Source organism: Andrographis paniculata, unplaced genomic scaffold, assembly GCF_009805555.1.
Source record: "Andrographis paniculata isolate CXL003 unplaced genomic scaffold, ASM980555v1 Contig59END, whole genome shotgun sequence".
Taxonomy (NCBI): domain Eukaryota; kingdom Viridiplantae; phylum Streptophyta; class Magnoliopsida; order Lamiales; family Acanthaceae; genus Andrographis; species Andrographis paniculata.
Window position 1 is genome coordinate 5,814,288 of NW_026137594.1, and position 20,866 is coordinate 5,835,153.

The 20,866-nt window shown below is 40.0% G+C and overlaps 3 protein-coding genes across 7 annotated transcripts; 1 reads left to right on the top strand and 2 right to left on the bottom strand.

Moving 5' to 3' along the window:
• Positions 1–208: 208 nt before the first annotated feature.
• LOC127258485 (uncharacterized) lies at positions 209–2,524 on the bottom strand. The gene is made up of 6 exons (XM_051285335.1): positions 2,329–2,524; positions 1,368–1,935; positions 895–1,276; positions 639–838; positions 370–592; positions 209–223 (listed from the first exon to the last, which is right to left on the bottom strand). The coding sequence occupies exons 1-6, from the start codon at positions 2,522–2,524 to the stop codon at positions 209–211; spliced, it is 1,584 nt and encodes a 527-aa protein (XP_051141292.1).
• An 8,363-nt stretch (positions 2,525–10,887) lies between these two features.
• On the top strand, positions 10,888–15,456 carry LOC127258011 (aspartokinase 2, chloroplastic-like). Of its 3 annotated transcripts, XM_051284644.1 has the most exons (13): positions 10,888–11,002; positions 11,179–11,645; positions 11,744–11,826; positions 11,910–11,950; positions 12,526–12,680; positions 13,345–13,494; positions 13,622–13,717; positions 13,860–13,976; positions 14,119–14,238; positions 14,338–14,430; positions 14,555–14,677; positions 14,757–14,873; positions 14,982–15,456. In XM_051284644.1, exons 2-13 carry the CDS (start codon positions 11,268–11,270, stop codon positions 15,204–15,206), a joined length of 1,698 nt encoding a protein of 565 aa, XP_051140601.1. In that variant the 5' UTR covers positions 10,888–11,002; positions 11,179–11,267; the 3' UTR covers positions 15,207–15,456. The 3 variants fall into 3 exon arrangements, with proteins under 3 accessions (XP_051140601.1, XP_051140600.1, XP_051140602.1); XM_051284643.1 differs by having other exon boundaries at positions 10,894–11,645; XM_051284645.1 differs by having other exon boundaries at positions 10,894–11,645; positions 14,555–14,671.
• Positions 15,457–15,520: 64 nt separating this feature from the next.
• LOC127258012 (sialyltransferase-like protein 1) lies at positions 15,521–19,849 on the bottom strand. Of its 3 annotated transcripts, none has more exons than XM_051284647.1 (12): positions 19,527–19,849; positions 19,331–19,410; positions 18,902–18,980; positions 18,725–18,802; positions 18,461–18,552; positions 18,136–18,337; positions 17,764–17,854; positions 16,975–17,033; positions 16,667–16,815; positions 16,506–16,587; positions 16,000–16,407; positions 15,521–15,891 (listed from the first exon to the last, which is right to left on the bottom strand). In XM_051284647.1, exons 2-11 carry the CDS (start codon positions 19,360–19,362, stop codon positions 16,015–16,017), a joined length of 1,257 nt encoding a protein of 418 aa, XP_051140604.1. In that variant the 5' UTR covers positions 19,363–19,410; positions 19,527–19,849; the 3' UTR covers positions 15,521–15,891; positions 16,000–16,014. The 3 variants fall into 3 exon arrangements, with proteins under 3 accessions (XP_051140604.1, XP_051140603.1, XP_051140605.1); XM_051284646.1 differs by having other exon boundaries at positions 18,902–18,988; XM_051284648.1 differs by having other exon boundaries at positions 19,523–19,663.
• Between the last annotated feature and the right edge of the window lie 1,017 nt (positions 19,850–20,866).

Consider the following 20,866-nt stretch of genomic DNA (forward strand, 5'->3'; position numbering starts at 1 on the left):
TCATTTCAGTTTGCACATTAGCGGCTTAATAGTCTGCTTTCATTTTGCACATTAGCGGCTTAATAGCCTACTTTCATTTTGCTTTGTATCTAGCGGCCTAAACAAGGCCTGCTTTCACTTGTCCATTTCATTTCTTTATCTGAACTCAAGTGGCGACATGTATCCCTTAAGGTGCTTAGCATTGATGACATTTCTATGTTCCATTCCATCAATATTCATCAATCTATAGGCACCATTAGCCAACACTTTACTCACTTGATATGGACCTTCCCACGTAGGAGACCATTTCTCAAACGTATTATTTTTGCATCATTCGGATAACACTGTCTTCCATACCAAATCTCCTTCTTGGAATGCTCGCTGACGTACCTTTTTGTTGTAAGCTCGTGCTACTTTCACTTTATTCGCTCTGATATTCTCCAACGCCATCATCCGATCCTCATGTACATCTTCCAGCCTCTGTACATAGTTGTATCGTACTGCTCGGGACTGAATGAATTCTACTTCAACACTCGTAACGATGGCACCATGATTTCCAATGGCAATATCATTTTTTGCCCATAGACCAGTTGGAATGGAGTGCAACCAGTAGCTTTATTTCGGTATTGCCCACAACCCCATAAAAACTCCACTAACACTTCGTGTCATCTTCTCGGGTTATCTTCCACGGCCTTTTTAATTCCCCAATTAAGACCTTGTTGGCTGCTTCAGCCTGCCCATTCACTTGTGCGTAATATGGGGATGAATGCAAAAGAGCAATCCCGTATTGTGCAGCGAAGGCGGCAACTCTATCGCTGTAAAAACAGTACCTTGATCGGAGGTAATCGTCTGTGGGATTCTATACCAGTGAATAATGTGTTCCTTAAGGAACTTGATCACTTCTTGATATGTTACGTTGGCCAATGGTACAACTTCTATCCACTTTGTAAAATAATCCGTGGCCACCAATATGAACGAGTGTCTCTTAGAGGATAGCAGATGGATCTTTCCGATGATATCCATCACCCATCCCCAGAATGGCCATGGTTTCACGACCGCATGCATTTCTTCCACTGAAATTCGGATCAAAGGACCATGTTGCTGACACGCTTCACATCCTTGAGCATATTTGATGAAGTCTTCTGTCATTAATGGCCAAAAATACCCATATCGTCGGATCATCCATCTCATGACTAACCCGGATCTGTGTGCTCCGCAAACCCCTTCATGCACTTCACCCATCACCTTCATGGCTTCTTGAGTATCTACGCATTTCAATAGCATTCCATCGGCGGCTCTGCGAAAAAAAATCTCCATAAATCAAAGTATATTTTAGAGCTTATTTCCGTAACTTTTCAGGAATATCACCGGTTGGTTGTTTCAAATACTTTCTTAGCTCCATACGCCAATCCCCCACTTTCACTGGGCACAGACATACTCGCCTTGACTTGAAATTTCCTATGGCGGATGACTTATACCCAGAGGCTTCTTGAGCTAAATCATTAGCTACTTCGTTTTCAGCTCGAGGTATGAATTCCACAATTGCGTTGTCAAAATTCTGCAACATAGTAACTGCCTCAATTCGAAGGCTTCTCAAAATTTCATCTTTGCATTGGAACTCACCGGTAATTTGCTTCAGAATCAATTGTGAATCGCCTTGAACTCTGATCGCCTTAGCTCCTTTTTTAAGGAGAATCCTCAGTCCAACTAATAAGGCTTCATACTCTGCTTGATTATTAGTAAATCCAAGGGCCAATGGTCTAGCAACGGTCCACTTTTTTCCCCATGGGCTCTCGATAAAGACCCTAGCTCCAACATTGGTCTGCATGCTAGAACCATCAAACTTCAAGATCCATGGTATCGGACTAATAACAGCTTCCATACGATCATCCGCTTGGTCAGATACCGAGCTCGGATGATCTGCCAAAAAATTAGCAACGATCTGCCCTTTAACAGCTTTAATTGGCACATATCGTAGATCAAATACGGCCAGTTTTACAGCTCATTTCGCTTGCCTCCCTCTTAAAGCTGGCCTGCTTAATAAATATCTCAAAATATCGACATGACACACCACTTTTGTCTCCCTCGGGGCCAAATAATATTCAAGTTTCGTGCAAGCGTAAAATAAGGCGAAACATAATTTTTTCATAAGAGTGTACCTTGTCTCCGCATCATTCATTACCTTACTAAGGTAAAAAAATGGCACGCTCGCTTCTATCGGGAGCCTCCTGCGCCAGTAAGCAATCAACCGTATTCTCAGTGGCCGAAACATATAAGCAATCGGGAGCTTCCACACAAATTCCTCTGTTTTTTGCAATTTGAGTAATGTAGAAAAAGCTTTAAACTTGCCTGCAACATTCGAAACAAATCTTCGCAAAAAGTTCACTTGTCCAAGGAATCCTTGGAGCTGTTTCAGATTCTCAGGCGCTCGGGCATTGATGATAGCTTTCGTTTTGTTACTATCCATCTCGATACCCTTATTATGCACCATGAATCCCAAAAGGTTTCTGGAGACCACTCTGAATGCGCACTTCGCTGGATTCATCTTCAAATGATAGTTCCAAAAAAACTCTTGGATTTCACCACTATGTCATCGATGTAAACTTCCACCGACTGTCCAATTAAATCGTGAAATATGGTATCATTGCTCGCTGGTAAGTCGCTCCAACATTCTTCAACCCAAACGGCATCACCACCCATTCATATACTCAAAGGGCCCTTGGGCATCGGAATTCTGCTTTTGCAACATCCTCATCGACTATGAAAACCTGGTTATAGCCGGAATACCCATCCATACACAACATACTCCTATTCATGGCGGCTGTGTCCACTAATATATCGGCGATAGGCATAACGTATTCATCTTTGGGTGTTGCCAAATTCAGATTGCGGTAATCGACGCATAGCCGCAATTTTCCATTTTTCTTAAGTGCAGGAACAACATTGGCCACCCATTTCGGATATCGAAAAGTCCGGATGAATCCTGCCCCCAAGAGCCACTGAATTTCTTCCTTGATCTTTGGGTACACATTTGGATTAAACCTTCGTGTTGGCTGCTTGTGGGGTTTATATCCGACTTTTATGGGCAATTGATGTTCCACGAGCTCTCAAGCCAAGCCTAGCATTTCATCAAAATCCCAAGAAAAACAATCCCGGTATTCTTTATAAGTGTTACCAAGGCGGCCCGATCTTCCGATGTTAACAATGCACTAACCTTGTTGATTCGTGAAATTCCATCGGTACTCAAATCAACATCCTCCAGCAGGTCTTGAGCCTGGAATGCTGGATATTTTTTGTGCACAAGTGATGGTAATTCTACTTCACCGGCGATTTCCCTGGATGATTCCGAACTGCCAATGCAATTTCCTCTAAGCAATTCTGAACCCTCTACGGGGTCTGCTCTAGCCGGCTCTGGATGTTGCGTAACAGAGCCTATTTCCGACGGCTCAAGGTTTTCCGAGGAGCCAGCTCTGGATGGCGGCTCCGAACTCACAATAGAGCCCGTTCTGAGTAGCTCACTACTTTCTATGAAACCTGCTCTGAACGGCTCTAAACTCGCAATGGAGCCTGCTCTGGACGGCTCACATTGAATTTCGTCACATTCAAAATTCATCATAATCTTCTTCATTCATAGGTCGTGCATCGGCTCTCGGTTGAACCCTGAACTGCTTATCACTAAATACACATTCATAATTTCCTTCGTTAGGAATGGAGGCGATCACTTCTGACAGTGGAATCATCTTTGAATAGTAGAAACTCGCATCTACAGTTGTGACCTCCGTTGCGAATGGATCTTTCTCTGCTTCTACTTCTTGAACCTTGGCACCATCCCAAAACAGCAACTTCTAGTGTAAAGTCGACGGGATACACTCACAAGCGTGAATCCAATCCCGCCCCAACAATGCTGCGTATGACGGGCGACTGTCTATTATCACAAACACTGAGGGCAGCTTTTTTGTGCCAACTTGCACCTCAACAGTAGCAATTCCCGCCGGCTTGTACAAATTTCCCATAAAATCTGTGGCTCGTACTAAGGTTGGTATTAAATCATCCCTCGTCTTTCCTAATTTTCTAAATGTACGTAACGACATCACGTTAGCAAATACGCTGCCATCTATCAGTACTCTACCCACAGGTCGTCCTTCCATCAAAGCTCAAATGTACAAGGGCTTCATATGTTTATTCTGCCCGGACCCAATTTGATGAAATATGACCGTTGTCACTACATCATTCCATTCCGTAGCTGGTTCTTCATCTACGATCACTCCCTCGTAATTCTGCTCCCCTTCTGGAGCTTTGAACTCAGCCGGTAACAACCCAACGACCGATAATTGGCCAACTTTAGCATCAAGCTCCTTCGGCTGTGTAATTTCGGCACCCATCGGCGTTGCCAATTTGGAGCGGGTCCGGCGCTCGGCATAGAAAAAATCAAGCGATGTTGCAACTCTTAATTTTTCCGAGGTCTTTCCTTCTGTTCCTCAACTTTAAGGGTTTCTTGTCCTGATTCATTGTTTTATGAACCTCTTATTCAATTTTCTTATCCGTTGCCCCCGCACTATTCTGATTTAGCTAAATACCTTTAACTCCCATCCTAGCCTGTAATCGTTTCCTTTGTGCCCTTCTTTTATGGGAATGCATGAGGTCACCCATTGCCCTCCTGGAATTTGCCTCTGGCACATTGACTGTCCACTTCTCCGAATCTACTGCTGATGGAGGCTTCCCCGTCATTTTTGGAGTAATTGTAATCTGATCGGTGGATGTAATAGTCCAAACTCGCTTTCTGCTAGCGACTTTCACCTCAGCCACAGTGGCATCCGGCTTGATATTTGAGCCTGGAGTTTTGTCTTTAGTCATCACGTTATCGCGTTCCTGAACTTCCCTGGCATTTGGAATCATCACTTTCAAATTAGGGATCCGCTCTACGACTCTAGGTTTCTTACCTCCACCATTTCCATTAGGCTTTTTTCCTACAGACAGCTATCAAAGATTGAACCTCGTTGTGGTATCCTAGGTCCGAGTCATTCATGAACCGGTTTCCGAACCGGTTGTTTCCCTTTGTGTTGTCTCTTAGGACCTTTTGTGGACATGGTGTTAATGGACGGAGCGGGAAACGGATTTACGTCCACTTGCAAACTCTTTTCTGCTAACTTCAATTTGCCTCATCTAAGGCCTTCTGGATTGTATTTCGTAAGTACGTAAAATTGGTGGTAGCATGTGTATAGCTCCCATGCCACTTGCAGTACACTTTTCCTTTCAGTTCTTCTTGTGACGGCATTCGCTGCCCATTCCGGAGTTTTATTTTCTTATCCTTCAACAGATGATCAAATATCTGTTTGACTTTAGACACATCGAAGATATATTTCACACCTCCGATCTCCTTACCCTTTGTAGGCTTTAATGCCGAACAAGAATAAGTTTTTCCCATCAACAACTCAGTGGCCAACACATCTTGTTTCTCACAACAATCCTCATCGGCTTTTCCATCTTTCTTCCACCTTCCAACTGCAGCATCCCGTCTCTCTCGGATGAGCTTTTCTGCTCTCATTGTCAGTGCACTTAAATGTGAAAAATCCTAGAAATCTTAGACTCCTAACCGATCTCGAAGATTTGATCGCATGTTATCTACTGTCATCGCAGTTGCTTGTTGTTCAGGAATTTGCATTGTGCACCATGTCTTAGTTTGTCGAAATCTTTCCAAAAACTGTGCCACTGGCTCATCATACCCCTGTTTTACAGCTACCAGATGGGATATTGTAGTCTCCACCAGTGGCGCATAAAAATGGTCATGGAAAAGCCTATCCAAATCTGACCAAGACTGCACAGTACCTGGAGCCAATGACGTATACCACGAAAATGCAGTACCCATTAGAGATAAAGAAAATAATTGAACGATACCAGTCATTTCCTCATAAGTCTCCGCACTAAGCTGTAAATTTTCCAATATGCTCTATCGTTGACCTCCCATCTTTGCCTGAGAACAATGTAAAATCTGGCGTTTTATTTCGAACAGGCAACGACATCATCTCACTTGCGCCAGTTGGATAAGGTCTTTGATACACCGGTCGCTCTTCAAATTTCATTCGTAGGAAAGCCCTTCATATACTTTCTACTAGAATATCTGTATCTATCAATGGCCTGGCATCCTGCTGATTAGGAATCAACGGCTGCCCTCCTGGTCCCCAAGGTTGGCCAGTCATTCCTTCCTGAGGGACAGCGGCATATGGGGTCTGTTGAACCCACGGCTGTGGAGGTGCGTTCCAGGTAGGATGATCTGTGAACTGCCCCGGCAATGTTGTCCCTGGATGGGCTCCGTAAACACCGCTTCCTGCGACATCCGATCCTTCTACCATCTGAGGGCCAAAGCCTCCACTGCTCTGGCCTCCTTGCGGGCGTGGGAGAATCATTACATTGTCAAACTGCAATCCTGCTCCACTCGTCGGCCCCCATGGGCGATCCAACGTTTCCACGACCTAAGCTGGAACCGACAGTCCCTGGAAGGGATGGAATCCCTCCACCAGATGGAGCTATTCCTCTCGGACCTCTATATGTATTTCCTGAAATTCTAGAATTCTGAAACGCTTCATTCCTCACAGTTGGCCGGATCACGTCAGCCAATTGCCTAGTGATTTCGTATATCCCCAATTCCAGCCTGAATACATTGATTTACTTCTCTGCGTACCATATCTACCATCGTTTTAGTCGATGATGATTCTTCTTCTCTCTTTAGCCCTGGGGTGCGGCTTCCACTGGGGTGAACTGATGCTCCAATTCCAGCGTTTCCTGCACCGATATTCAGACATGCACTCTGATTCTGATTTTCCATGCTGATCACCTTACCACTACGAAGTTATATACACGAACCCGACTTGGTCCCACCAGGTGTGCCAATTTTTGGAACCTGAAATTTGTAAGTTCCAAAATAGTTCGTCGATTTCGTCGGTATGGGTTCCGAAAGTACTCCAAAGAGCCAATCCGTCGTCGGGTAATCGAGATCTTACGTAATTAATCAAACTAAACTACGATAATCTATGGAAAGCAATTAAAATAAATTGCAAAAAGCAGTAACTTGAATTAAATTGCATAAACAAAACTAGAACATGAAAGAAAAATAGAAAAATAGACGATTTGATCTTGTTGTGCGTGTGTGTGATGTGTTTTTTCCTAATCTTAATCCTACGCCAGCTGATAACTCTTGATTTTGTCATATTTTATAGCTTATATTTATTTAATTAATTATTCATTTATGTCGAATTTGGTATTATTTATGTTAATTTACTCTAATAATTGTATTTATTTCATCTTGTTTGTATAATATTAATTTATTAGTTTTAAGTGTAATTTATAATTATTTTGGTTTATAAATTAAATTAATTGATGTGTTCCTTAAATGATATTTGTAGGCATTATTCATGTGCTATTTAAGTATTTAGTTTTGGCTAAATTAATTTTATTTAATAAGTATTATCTATTTAAATAAATATTTATAAGGTATTTATTATTTATATAGGTGAAATAATACTTGAAAACTGATATGGGAATCCAAAACTGGCCTTAAAAAGCAAAAAACTGGGTTTAGAAGCGAAAAAAAAGTCACCGGTGCAAAAATCAACAAAAATCAGCGGTCAATGCAGAAAAGTCAACGCGCGAAAGTCAAAGTCAACCGCTGCACGGAAACAAGCGACGGCTGACACGGAAGGCAAGCGACGGCTGCATAGGAGTGCGCGAGCGCGGAAGGCAAGCGAACACGGAAGGCAACCGACGGCTGCATAGGAGTGCGCGAGCGCGGAACGCAAGCGAGCGCAGTAGGCGAGCGGCGGGTGTATTTATGAGCACGGAAACAAGCGACGGCTGCATAGGAGTGCGCGAGCGCGGAAGGCAAGCGACGGCTGCATAGGAGTGCGCGAGTGCAGAAGACGAGCGGTGGCTGTATTTATGAGCACGGAAGGCAAGCGGCGGCTGACACGGAAATGTGAGCGGAGCGGAAGACTATGCGTGGAAGTGAGCGAAGCGGCGGCTGGTGCGGAATTTGAGCGGCGGCTGGCGCGGACTCCATAAGCGGCGGTTGCATTAATTCTCGTTGCATTTATTGTCGCTGGTCAGCGGTGCATTTACTGCGCCGCCACAATAATTTCCTGCACAGAATTCCTCTGCATTTATGTCTCCTGCACCCTCAGCTCCTGCATTTACTACACTCTCCCAACTCCCTTAATTAAATTCCTGCACTACTTTTTAGCCAATTTTTGGCTATTTTGTGTACTTTTTTTATTCTAGAACCTTCTAGAAAATAGGTAGTTATTAGTAGTTATATTAGTAGTTATATTAGTAGTTATTTTTAAAGTTAGTTATTTATGGTTATTTTTAGAGGTAGTTAGTAATTATTTTTAGAAGTAATTATTTATTGGCGGTTGTAACCGCCAAGCTTCTAGAAGCTTTTCCCCTATAAATATCTCCTCTAATTGTACCATATATATATACACCATACATATACATATACACACCATATATACACAATAATACAAATTTCATACACTTCATTTTCTCAATTTCTTTTCTCTCATATTTTTATCTAGTTTAATAATACGGGATTTTCGATTTTGTGTCGCGAGCAAACCGATTTTCTCCCCCTTTTTCTTTTAATTCCTGCATATTATTTTAGCTAGTAAAATTCCTATCATATTTCCCCACCTCACCTTCACCCAAAAATTCCATATTCGATTTGAATTGTTCAAGTTGGATTTCGACAAGGTTGCGAAAGGGCGATAGAAGAATCAACTATTTCAGCCCTGTTTCGTGCCAAAAGCAGATTCTGGGTAGTTCAACGTAGCTAAGTACACGGGAGCCTTGTCGACCTGCTTAGTTGTTGTTCTGAATTCGATTCCGATCAAAGAGAGGTATCAGAGGGGTAGAGCCACTAGCGGAACGGTTGGAAGAATAATTCATGGGGCATAGACGGTGGTCTATTGGGTCACAGAAATCTCTAGTGACAGTAGAGTTTCTTGCTTATAATGTTCTTCGCCGGGTGTCGCTGAAGCCTCATTGTAAATCCGCTAAGGTCGAGTACCAACTGAGTCGATAATCAGCTTAAGCGAGCAAATGCGATCACGTTCATTCCTCCGAACCGCCCCGCAATTATACATATATTTTTCGCTATCACGCCATCGTCATCCCGCTCATTTCATCCATGGAAATCTAGCCATTAAGGAACGCAAAGGTCAGACACAAACGCCTCGCTTCATCCTTTTCGAGATACATATATTTTATCGCTTTTAAATTAGATTTAATTTTTGCAATTTATTTTTTCAGTTTCTTCGATTGCATTAACTCATTGCACTTTTTCTAATTAAATATAGGATATTCGCATATTCCCTTAGTTCGACCCGGACACTCACCGGTTAAAGAGATTTTTATTTTTGACGAAAAATTTTGGAGTTACTATACGAACACGCATGACACTATTTTCATTTTATACATATATATATTTTTTTATTTTAAAAGATATTTTAAAAACTCTCTGAAATTCTTCGATCAAATTTTGGCGCCGTTGCAGGGGAATAAGCCTAGTATCTTTGTTGTAATTGGAAAATATTGAGTTAATGCTAATTTAATTTTAATATTGAATTTTATTTTATTTTGAACATTTAATCCATCGGCGGTATGCTTGGTAGGTTTCGAGAGTGCGATATCCTTCGAGGATCAAACATGCACGACATTTATCTTTCAAAAAAAAAATCTGCAGCAGCGCCTAGGCCTTTGCCGCTTCCCTGTGTTATTTCTTTTCTATATATAATAATAATAAATAAATAATATTAGTAATAATAATAATAACTGCATAAATAAATAATAATAATAATAATAATTTTTGTTGTTCATTCATGAAATTAAAGATGCTCCGCTCGTCGGTTCATAGTGAATTTTGAAGTAGAAGAAGCGGACATCTATCCTTGTGAACCAATGGATGAATCGCTTACAAGAGATGAACCCACTGCCCGCGGACATCTATCCTACGCTAGCATAACCACCTCTTCCAAGAAATGGGCAATTCCCATCATTCATCCACCTCTCTCAACCGCGAGGTAACTTCCTTCCATCAGCTCCCAACTGCTTTCATCATCTCTGGACTGGGTTCCATTCGCTTTGAACATCTTCCGTTGTTTCTAGACCGGGTTCCATTCGCTCTAAATTTCTTTCATTGCCCCTGGATTAGACCTGCAACTTACCCAGGCTTGCTTCCATCGTACTCCTAGCCGGTCTACGGGGACATGTCCCCAACAGCCTTGAGTTACATTAATCCTCCTTTTTATTTCTTTGGTTTTAACCAATAGAACCTTCCAGACATGGCATATAGGTGCCGGGGTCTTCCATTAATGTTACGAAGTTTTCAACCCAGGTTGATGGAGCTTGTTGTCCAAAGACTTGTGAAAGTTATACCTTTTTGCTCCGTGGAAGCTCCACAGATGGAAGTCGTTACCTTCGGCTTTAAGTCATTTGGATTTGGAGTCCAACATGAGCATAGTAAAAAATTGAAAAAAAAAAATAGTCTGACTATATATCATAATTATTAATTTTAATTTTATTAATTTTTTTTATTAATTTGTCTCCCAATAGTCAAATGCTTTGTGCTAAAACCAATATGACTATATTTATTACTGTGTTTTTCTGCATATTATCATTAAATTAAAATTGAAAATTTTTAATTTAAATGAAATCAAAATTAATAAAAAGTAAAATAAAATTCAATAGTATCAAAATTAATAATTATAATATGTAATGAAATCAAAAACAATTTTTTTTTTGCTACAAAAAAATAAATTAAAAAGCACACCCTTTTGAGTTGACGGCCAGGTTGTAAAGTGGAATAGCAATAGCAATTGCAATTGCTATGTATTTGTATTACTATATAAATGAAGGTTTGATTGTGGGCTTCAGCGAAGAGCAGCCGCAGCCGCAGCCGCAGCCGCAGCCGCCGCAACTCCTTTCTCATTATACAACAACGGCGACGAAAAGCTAGAAACAACAAACACAGGTTTTGTTTTGTTATTCGCTAGTGCAGACTTAAGTTTGGATTTGGGTTGGCCACGCACTTACATTCCCTATCGAACCGAATCCAATCGAATCAATCAAATACGAACTTACACTTTGTTTGCTTCATTGCCCTTCCCGCCTTCCTTCTGATCTTACCTCTGGCCTTTGGAGGTACAGGGTCAGGACAGGGAGGAACAACTCAATAGGAGGCGACATAGGCATTCGAACAAATCTCACATCTGTAATCGTCATCTTGACATCCATCCATGGCAGCCGCCGCATTCCATTTACGTGGACTCACCAGTTCATATATGTCTAGCTCCAAGAAAGTTCCGTGCTTTAGACACAATCTTCATCAACTCCCATTTCCCTCTCCCCTTCCCCTTCATTCTATTTCTCCATCCCTCAAAACCAGTTTTGCGACTGCCAGTGCCAAGGCCGGCGTGCTTGAAAAGCACGATGCCCAATGTCATGCTCCTGAACAAATTGGCAAGGATTTGACATGCGTTATGAAGTTTGGCGGTTCATCTGTTGCGTCCGCAGATAGAATGAAACAAGTAGCTGATCTTATTCTCAGCTTTCCAGACGAGAAGCCAGTCGTTGTGCTTTCTGCTATGGGGAAAACAACCAACAAACTCTTGTTGGTACTTCTTTTGATGGATTTTTCGTCTCGCTTACATTATTTATTCTGATCATATAACAGTTCAGTTCCCTTGACAATATTTGGACTTGCCTGTTCCAGGCTGGAGAGAAGGCAGTTTGTTGCGGTGTTTCAGGTGTGCCCGATCTTGAAGAATTGACCTTCATCAAAGATTTGCATGTCAGGTAATTCCAATACCCATTCCTCTTCTTCTCCTTTTTCGTGGAAGATAGAATTTTGAATGATCTCTGTTTTGCTGCTGTATCAGGACTGCCGACACTCTTGGAGTGGAAAGGTCTGTCATTTCAAGTAAGTTATCTTCTGACTATGTTCATAATCTGCTCTATCACATCAAATAACCGGTACCAGTTTGCGTCTTAATTCTTATCTTAATTCTTAAATTACTCTGATCAATTCAATTGTCTACTAAAGGTGTGTTTGTTCGAGAGTTTGGATTTTGGATTGGGATTTGAATAGTAAAAAATTTGAATTGAGATAGGTGTATGATGTGATATAAATATATATCGATGATTTGATACGATATTTTGAATGTAAAATTGATTTTTAGTATAATATAAAAAATGAAAAATAGGTGTTTGATTTGGAAAGTGTACTGTTGTCTATAAATAAATCATAGGGGTCTGCTTTTTAAGAATTATAGATGATGATGATGATGATGTTTAAAGCCCGCACTTCAGGTGTGTAGGTGGAATTTGTTGCAGTTTTACTCTTCCCCTGTGTTGTCACTGCTAAATTTTATACAATCTGTGTATTGTCTAGTCTAGTCATTCATGAAAGAAATTAAACTTTATATCTGTAGTCATTCGTGATCAAACTGGCCTATGTCCTGTGGACACATAACCTTATGGGTAAAACTTGTGCAGAGCACCTGTTGGAGTTGGAGCATCTTCTGCATGGAATTGCTATGATGAAAGAACTAACTCCTAGAACCAAGGACTACCTAGTCTCCTTTGGAGAGTGTATGTCCACTCGGATTTTTGCCGCGTACTTGAATAAAATTGGTGCCAAAGCTCGCCAAGTATGTCTTTTATCATCCACTCTACATGCTCCTATTTTTATACAGTATACACTGCATGCTATCTACTTTGCAGTTTCACCAAATAGACAGAACTCATTTTAGATGAAATAGAAGAGTGATCTCCTGTGCTCAATAACTTCTTATTAAAATGTGGCTCCCAGCAATTCTTGGATCTGAGGTCCTGTTGTATGTCTTTAGTTTGAGGTAGAAATCATGAGTGGTTCTTTCGCGTACAACTATATCTCATATAACTATTGTTCTTTAATCCTTAGTTTGATGGCCCTTAAACTTTTGAATGGTTCAGTTTATAATATTTGAAGGATCTTATACAAATGCTTTAGATGTAGTTCTAGGGCACATCTAAGTGCGATCATGGAATAATCCTCATGCATTTTAAGACACGGTTCTTCATTTCTTTTTAAGGTTCAATGGGCCCTTTGAATTGTGTTAGTTAGGTGCCGAACAGCTTCCTAGCTAGTCCATACCAATATTTAATAAGAAGATGTGTTTTGTATGGCATTGATCTTATTGTGCAATATATCTATCTTAATAACATAAAAGTAGAACCCATCATTTTGTTAGTGAACTCATGGGATCTTGTTTTCCTTCTGCCGAATTGGTTAATCACCAGCAATTATTACAAATCACTTTTGCATTTTGGCAGTATGATGCATTTGACATAGGTTTCATAACCACTGATGATTTTACAAATGCGGATATTTTGGAAGCAACTTATCCAACTGTTGCAAAGAGATTGGTCAATGATTGGATTACTAATCCTGCAATCCCTATTGTGACTGGATTCCTTGGGAAGGTTAGATCTTTATTTATTCCTTTCTGATTTCCTCGACTGGACTGGTTCACTGTTGTCCTTGTGTATGATTTCATAGACTATATAATAGATATAATTATACTGTGGGCTAAGCTGCTTACAACTGTAGGGTTGGAAAAGCTGTGCAGTCACTACACTGGGACGTGGTGGTAGCGATTTGACTGCCACAACAATTGGTAGAGCACTGGGGTTGAGAGAAATTCAGGTAACTAAAAATCACCCTTCCACTGTTAAATAGAGTCTCCATGAATCATTCTACTTCTTATTTGCATTTTTTAACTCCAATTCTCACATGATGTACTTTTGCTGGTGGTTGGCATAATTTAACGATATATTATCTTGTGTAGGTTTGGAAGGATGTGGATGGTGTCTTGACCTGTGATCCTCACATTTACCCTCAAGCAAAGCCAGTGCCTTATCTAACTTTTGATGAGGCAGCTGAACTGGCCTACTTTGGTGCTCAGGTATGGTTTCATGTTTCTAAGAATATTTCTACATAGCCCTGGACGAGTCATACATAACATAACATAAGAGAATGTAAAAGCATAGGTCTGCAGGCCCATAATCACCTATTCGTCATCAGATTGATTGTTTTTAATTGAGTAGGTGCTCCACCCCCAGTCCATGAGACCTGCTAGAGAGGGTGACATACCTGTTCGAGTGAAGAACTCCTATAATCCCAAAGCTCCAGGAACTCTTATTACCCAAACAAGAGACATGAGGGAGGTGAGCATCAACAAAAGATCAGGTCATTGGAAATTATCTGACTGACACTAGTAGATGTAGCAGTATTCTTAATACTAGATTCTCTATCCATCCAACCAGGCTGTTCTTACTAGCATTGTCCTCAAGCGAAATGTCACAATGTTGGATATCGTTAGCACCCGAATGCTTGGGCAATTTGGTTTTCTCGCAAAGGTGTGGCCATTCGAATCAAGCTCCTCCTCCCCCTCCTTGCTAGCTGTTGCCACTGCTAGATTTCGATGTATCTCCACTTGGATATGATGATGATGATGATTATTATTGTTGTTATTATTATCAGGTTTTCTCGATATTTGAAGATCTATGCATATCTGTGGATGTTGTGGCAACCAGCGAGGTCAGTATTTCGTTGACATTAGACCCTTCAAAGCTTGGAAGCAGAGAGCTGATCCAACAGGCAAGAGTAAGAGAGATAGATGTGGATATCCTGTTTGGATGGATGAATGGAAAGATGGTTGATTATGTTGTTGTTGTGAGTGCAGGAATTGGAGCATGTGAGGAAAGAACTTGAGAAAATAGCAGTGGTGAATCTTCTCCAAAATAGATCTATAATCTCTCTGATTGGGAATGTGGAGAGGTCGTCATTGATACTAGAAAAGGTTAGGTTGCGAGCTGAGCTGTATGGCATGCTAATATAAGATGATGTTTGAGCTGAGCTGTGGTATGCTGTATGGCATGCTAATATAAGATAATGTTTGTGCATGCAGGCTTTCCAGGTGCTGCGGAGAAAGGGGGTAAATGTGCAAATGATATCACAAGGAGCATCCAAAGTGAACATATCGTTGGTAGTAAATGACAACGAAGCGGAGGAGTGCGTGCGGACTCTTCATTCTGCCTTCTTTCACCACACAGATCGGATCGGATCCTTCTTGGAGATCTCACATCCCAATCCCAATCCCAATCCCAATCCCAATCCTACACAGGTAAGATAGACAGATAGATAGATAGATAGTATTATGATTATTATATTGTTATTTAATTTGTTGTTAGGAAACCTACCTTTGCCTAATCCCACCATCACTCTTGCTTAGTGAAACAGTTATGACTCTTTCTTTCTTGACTTGAGTGACAAACACTAGTAGTTGCCATTCATCCATCTCCTCCCTCCCTCCAACAACACTACACAACACTACTATCAATATTATCCACTTCCACCTCATTTCTACTACAAAACCAATTTCATCTTTAATTTAACTTTTAATCCTTGTTTTCTTCTTCTTTGTTACAATTCAATTAGCCAACCATGTCTTGGAATGATTATGCCATGCCAGCAGGCAGGCAGAGAAAAGAAAGGCCACTGCATTAACAATATCATAATATATAGTAACATACTACTGCTCATAATAGATAATAATTCACCACCACCACCACCACCAGAGGAAATTCTTCAATGCATCCACATGTTTTAAAACTCCAACAAGGATCATACCAAATCACAATCAAGCTCGCCTCCCCTGCATCGTTCATTCATTGTATTTATGATCAGGACCAGGGCCGCACAATCGAGTCCAGTCTGTACAGTAAACAAGTTTCCCCTCAACATTCATAATGTGTGATGTGTCTTCTGCTGCCAATGCCATCTACCTCGACCTCTTCTCTTCTTCACACCATCACAATCTGTTTTCCAAGTAACACCAACAACATCGTGTAAAATATGTCGATGGTATGGGACGTGACAACATGCATACAGTATTTACCAAATAGCAAGGCACGATTTTAACTCACTCAGGTTTCATATCATCACATTTGAGATTTTTCTGAATGCCTCACACAGACCAGATCATCCAATCTATTGCCGTCCATTTTGTATAATGCCACACCCTCCATCTGAACATAATGATCCTGTGCTTCTTTTCTTAATTTCTCAAAAGGCACAACTTCCCATTTGCTGTAGTTTGAATGCTTCCTAACATTGCTCATTCGGGGTGAACCTGATATTGGCCCACTTCCATATGGTCCTGATTGTCCCCATACCTTGCAGTTACGGAATTGTCCCAAATCACCCTCTTCCCCAGAAGCATTGTTTTTCAAGCGTACAGCAGCAGAGTGAGCTCTGCTTATTGTTTCTCGACTTGGAATATCTGACCAATCTTGCTTTCTTTCAGCTCTCATTGGAGAATGTATCCTAATAACCTGGTGAGGTGATTTCATTTTAAACAATAAGCCACAAACTCCCTAGTAACATTAGACAACTGACACCAAACCAAAGAACAACAAAAGTGCATACGTACACCAAGGCATTCTAAAAGCTGGTAGTATGCCCTTCCTTGAAGTGGATTGTGTCCTTTCCTAGGTGTTGAGAAGTAACGGGTCCTGAATCAACGGTAAGTCGTGAAATAACATAGAAGACCTCTAATTAAGACACTTAAATTTAGAAGTGTTTTGAACAAACCACTCAGTATATCCAGGATCAACAGTGAAACCATAGATGTCAATATTCTCACACATGGAAAGTGCCAGCTCTATTGATTTCATTCCAGTGCCTTTGGCCCCCCTACGAAGTACGATACCTTGAAAGAGATAAACTGGATTTGGAATCCTCTGCATTTGTTGGATGAGAACTCATTAAGAATTTAATTCCAGGAGAAATAACAAAATACATATTTAAAATTCCTCAATTTGACATTTAAAACTCAAGGCTAAAATTATTCAACAAACAAAACAAGAATACTATAGTTAATAATTGCCCCGCAATTTTACCTCTATCATTGCATTGAAATCCCTGTGGGTGAGACTTTTGATAATAAGCACTTCATCATCTGCAATAAAATAACTAAAATAAGAATAGGTAGGTTTTTCAACTAATGATGCCGAGAAAACTAGATTCTTTCAAAATGTCTGTTTATGATTCGGATGTGTATATGGTATTCTTTTATTTAGTTAAATATCTTATGCGTAAGCAAATACTTGTGTGTATTCCATCTGATTATTTCATTGCTACAAACATCTACATAATAGGATACACAAAACTTTTATTTTTTCAAGTGAACACATTAGATATATATATATATATATTTGACACTAAATTCAAAGGCAGATAAAGAATTTAATATCTTCACCTGTATAATATCTATGAAAGATGAGATATTAGACGAAATTGTTCTGTTTGATAGAACTGCATTTTGGGGGATATAATCTTACTAAAAAGTTAACCATAATTTTAGCTCTTCTGACTTCCTCCAAGAAGGATCTCTGTTGATTGAGAAAATCTAGATAAAATAGATATCAAAATTGACATGTATATACACAGATGCCTAAAAGTTTTCACTAGCATATAGAATAAGACTAACTGTTCAGAAACTGGTATGTCAAAACGCATTCTAGCCAAGTTGATAGAGCTGTGAATCTCCATACATCTAGCACTAATATCAGGTTTGATGGAGGATGCTCATGGAACAAAAAGGAAAAACCATATGTAAGTAGATATGAAATCGATCAGTAGTACAAATAATTCCTGTGATTTAACAAAAAAAAAAATTGTTGAGTTACCTGATCCATTGAGAATCTTGATCATGTTACGAGCAGCACCCCTAACCACAAGGCGAAAGTCTCTCTTCAAACCAACATACTTGGCATATTTCTATACAAGAAGAAAATAAATAATAATAATAATAACTAATAATAAATGAGAGCCCAAATTTCAGAATCTACATCAAGATGATGAGACTACAGATATAATTATAATTGGTATAAAAAACTTCAAATTGCACTTTAAAACAATTTTTCAAATAACAATATATATATATATCAACATTGAACTTCTCAAACCAAAGCTCCTCCATTAGGCATCAAGCCAGTGATACAAAGCAAATATAATAAGAAAATTCTAGGAAGATGAATGTCCAACAAGTTGCTTTTTACCTCATTAACAGGAGCCTCATTGTCTCTTATAACTGCATCATGCCCGTCGATTTCCTTTCCAAATTCTGTCTTCAGAAGATCCCCCGAATTTCCAACAACAGCACAAGTTTGAAACATGCGAGGATGAAAGGGTGGCTTTGCAGGTAGGAGCACATTAAGATGTTCCTCACAAAGAGTCCTGTTGTAGCATTTATCTGCTCCTCTACAACGATAAGAGAATAAGAGGAAATAGACTTAGATAAAATTTCAAACTGCAGTTAATTTTTTAAATTGAACACCCGAAGACAGCATACAGCATGCACCAAAAATAAGGCTGCAAACTCACAACTGTGCTATCCTCTTTGCTGCATAATCCAGCCACCCATCTGGCCGTGCATCTAAATACTCTCTAGTCAAGACTGTAGTCATATTGCGGTACTGCATTTCAGATAATTTCTCATTAATTAATGCACAAGCAAAAAAAAAAAAGAAAGACTACTTTAAGGCCTTCTTTACTATTAAGGATAAACTAATCTTCAAGTGCAAATTATAACATGAAAATTAATTTATCCTTGGGAATAAAGAAGGCATAAAAGTACAGCTATAGAACCTGTTCCCATAATAATATTGCTTCACAGACATCATACTTGTATTCCAGAGGCTCGAAGATTTTAAATTGTTCATTGTACTGCAAACAGATATCCAGAACATCAGTAAATAGCATTCAAGGCATCAAGGGCTTAAAAATGACTTCCTTGAAACTAATTTAGTGTACAGAAAGACCAACCCAGGTGCTGTTAGTCCCTTCTGGAAACTTGAGGACCAAGTTACAGTGATCTATAATGTCAGCAGAGAGCCCAAGGCCCCTGCTTGCCTACAAGCAACATCGCTGCCTCAGTTAGCACTGGCAATAACAACAGAAACAAAAGCAAAGAAAACCTCAATGCGGATTCATGGATCCAAATCTCGTAAAAATATCGGTAGTAGTAAACAAAGCGAAAACCAGAAGAGAAAAAAAAGGGAAAATACAATGCTTTTCGGGATCAACATTCCTAAGATATATCGAACAAATTTATAAACTGCCATAAAGGCTAGATAATAAAAAGCATGCCTAAACAGGAGGAGACGCGAAAATTAAGGAGGAGCGCGGGCAGCCAATGCGGATCTTAAGTAGACAACGGAGATGAATTTAGTAGAAGGCAATATGCGAACTGACCACGCATTTTTGAAGAGTTGACTGGAAATCATAAAGAGTTCGAAGATCCAGCCGGTTAAATTTTCCTGTGCGCTGGTAGCCTGATAAAGAGATCGGGAATCGCGTTAATAATATATAATACAAGAAACAATAGAATGATAGGACGGCGAGGACGAGGGCTAGGGCGTGAAATCGGAGAAGCAAGGATACAACCTACCGGTGCCGGCGGGGAAAGACGACTGGAAGGCGAAAAAGAAGAGGGATAAAATGGCGGCGGCGCAGAGGAGGTGGAGGAGGGCGGGTCTCCTCAAGGACGGGGGCGTCTTTCTGAGGGTTCTCATGACGAGGCTTGTGGGATCAGTTCCACCCGATAACTGCCGCGATCAAGCTAAATTAGCTTGCTTGCTTGCTTTCCACAGCGAAATATGTGTGTACGAATGAATGAAATCAAGAAAAATAATTATGGAGTGGCTGCTGCTGCTGCTAAGAGCAATTGCAACGGGGAAAGAAAATAGACCCGTTCGTGCAGCTCAAGTGTGTGGCCATTTCCAACATCATCAAATATATCTTCATATTTTATTCTATACTCTCTTTTCTAATCTCATATATATTTTTCCCTTGGACTCAACAAAAAGATGTCTATATATTTATATTTATAGCAAAATTATTTATTTTTAAGATTAAATTTTATGAATAAATATATTAATATATATAGAATAAAATTTTATAATATATAAATATAAAATATCTTATAATAAATATATAAAAATTAAAAATTAAAAAAAGAAATAGAAAAATGCACCGGGCATCTCTCCTAAAAGATTTTTTTAATTTTTGTTTACATGACGGTCATGTGGAAGAGGGAGGAGATTTCACCGTTGCCGATGCTGATACGCCATCAAGGTCGGAATATACTTGGGATGAAATTACTTTTAATAGTTTTATTGAGAAAAATAATTTTATATCATATATAAAAATAAATAAATAAAAAATTTTCAGACAATTCACCTCCCTTCTCTTTCCAAACCTCTGTTTCTCTGTCATAAATCCTAAGGACATGGATCAGGGGCTAAAATTCAATTTTCAGCACATGTTGATGTCTTCTCAAATTCTGAAATTTATGTCGTCACCTCTGTCTTCACTACCACCACTCCCTCCCCAGGCCCCCACCACCATCTTTAACTCCACTCCACCTCTACCCCACTGACCTTTATCTCCACACTTCAACTCATGTCGCTCCCACCATCACCAGACCTTGTTGTTTCGCCACCACATCCGCCACAACCACCCCTACCCAATTCACTTCGTTGTTACCATACAACTACCAGACCAATTGCATCACCACCGGATCTTGTTGTTCCATCACCACATCCACCCCCACCCAATTCACTTCTGCCACACAACTACCAGACCAATTGCACCACCATCATCGCCGCCACTAACACAATGAATCATCTCATCTTCATCCAATTATCATCGCCAAAATCAAAGGGTTGGAATTAATTTCAACATGGTGCTGAAAATTGAATTTATGCACCTGATTTATGTCCTAATCCT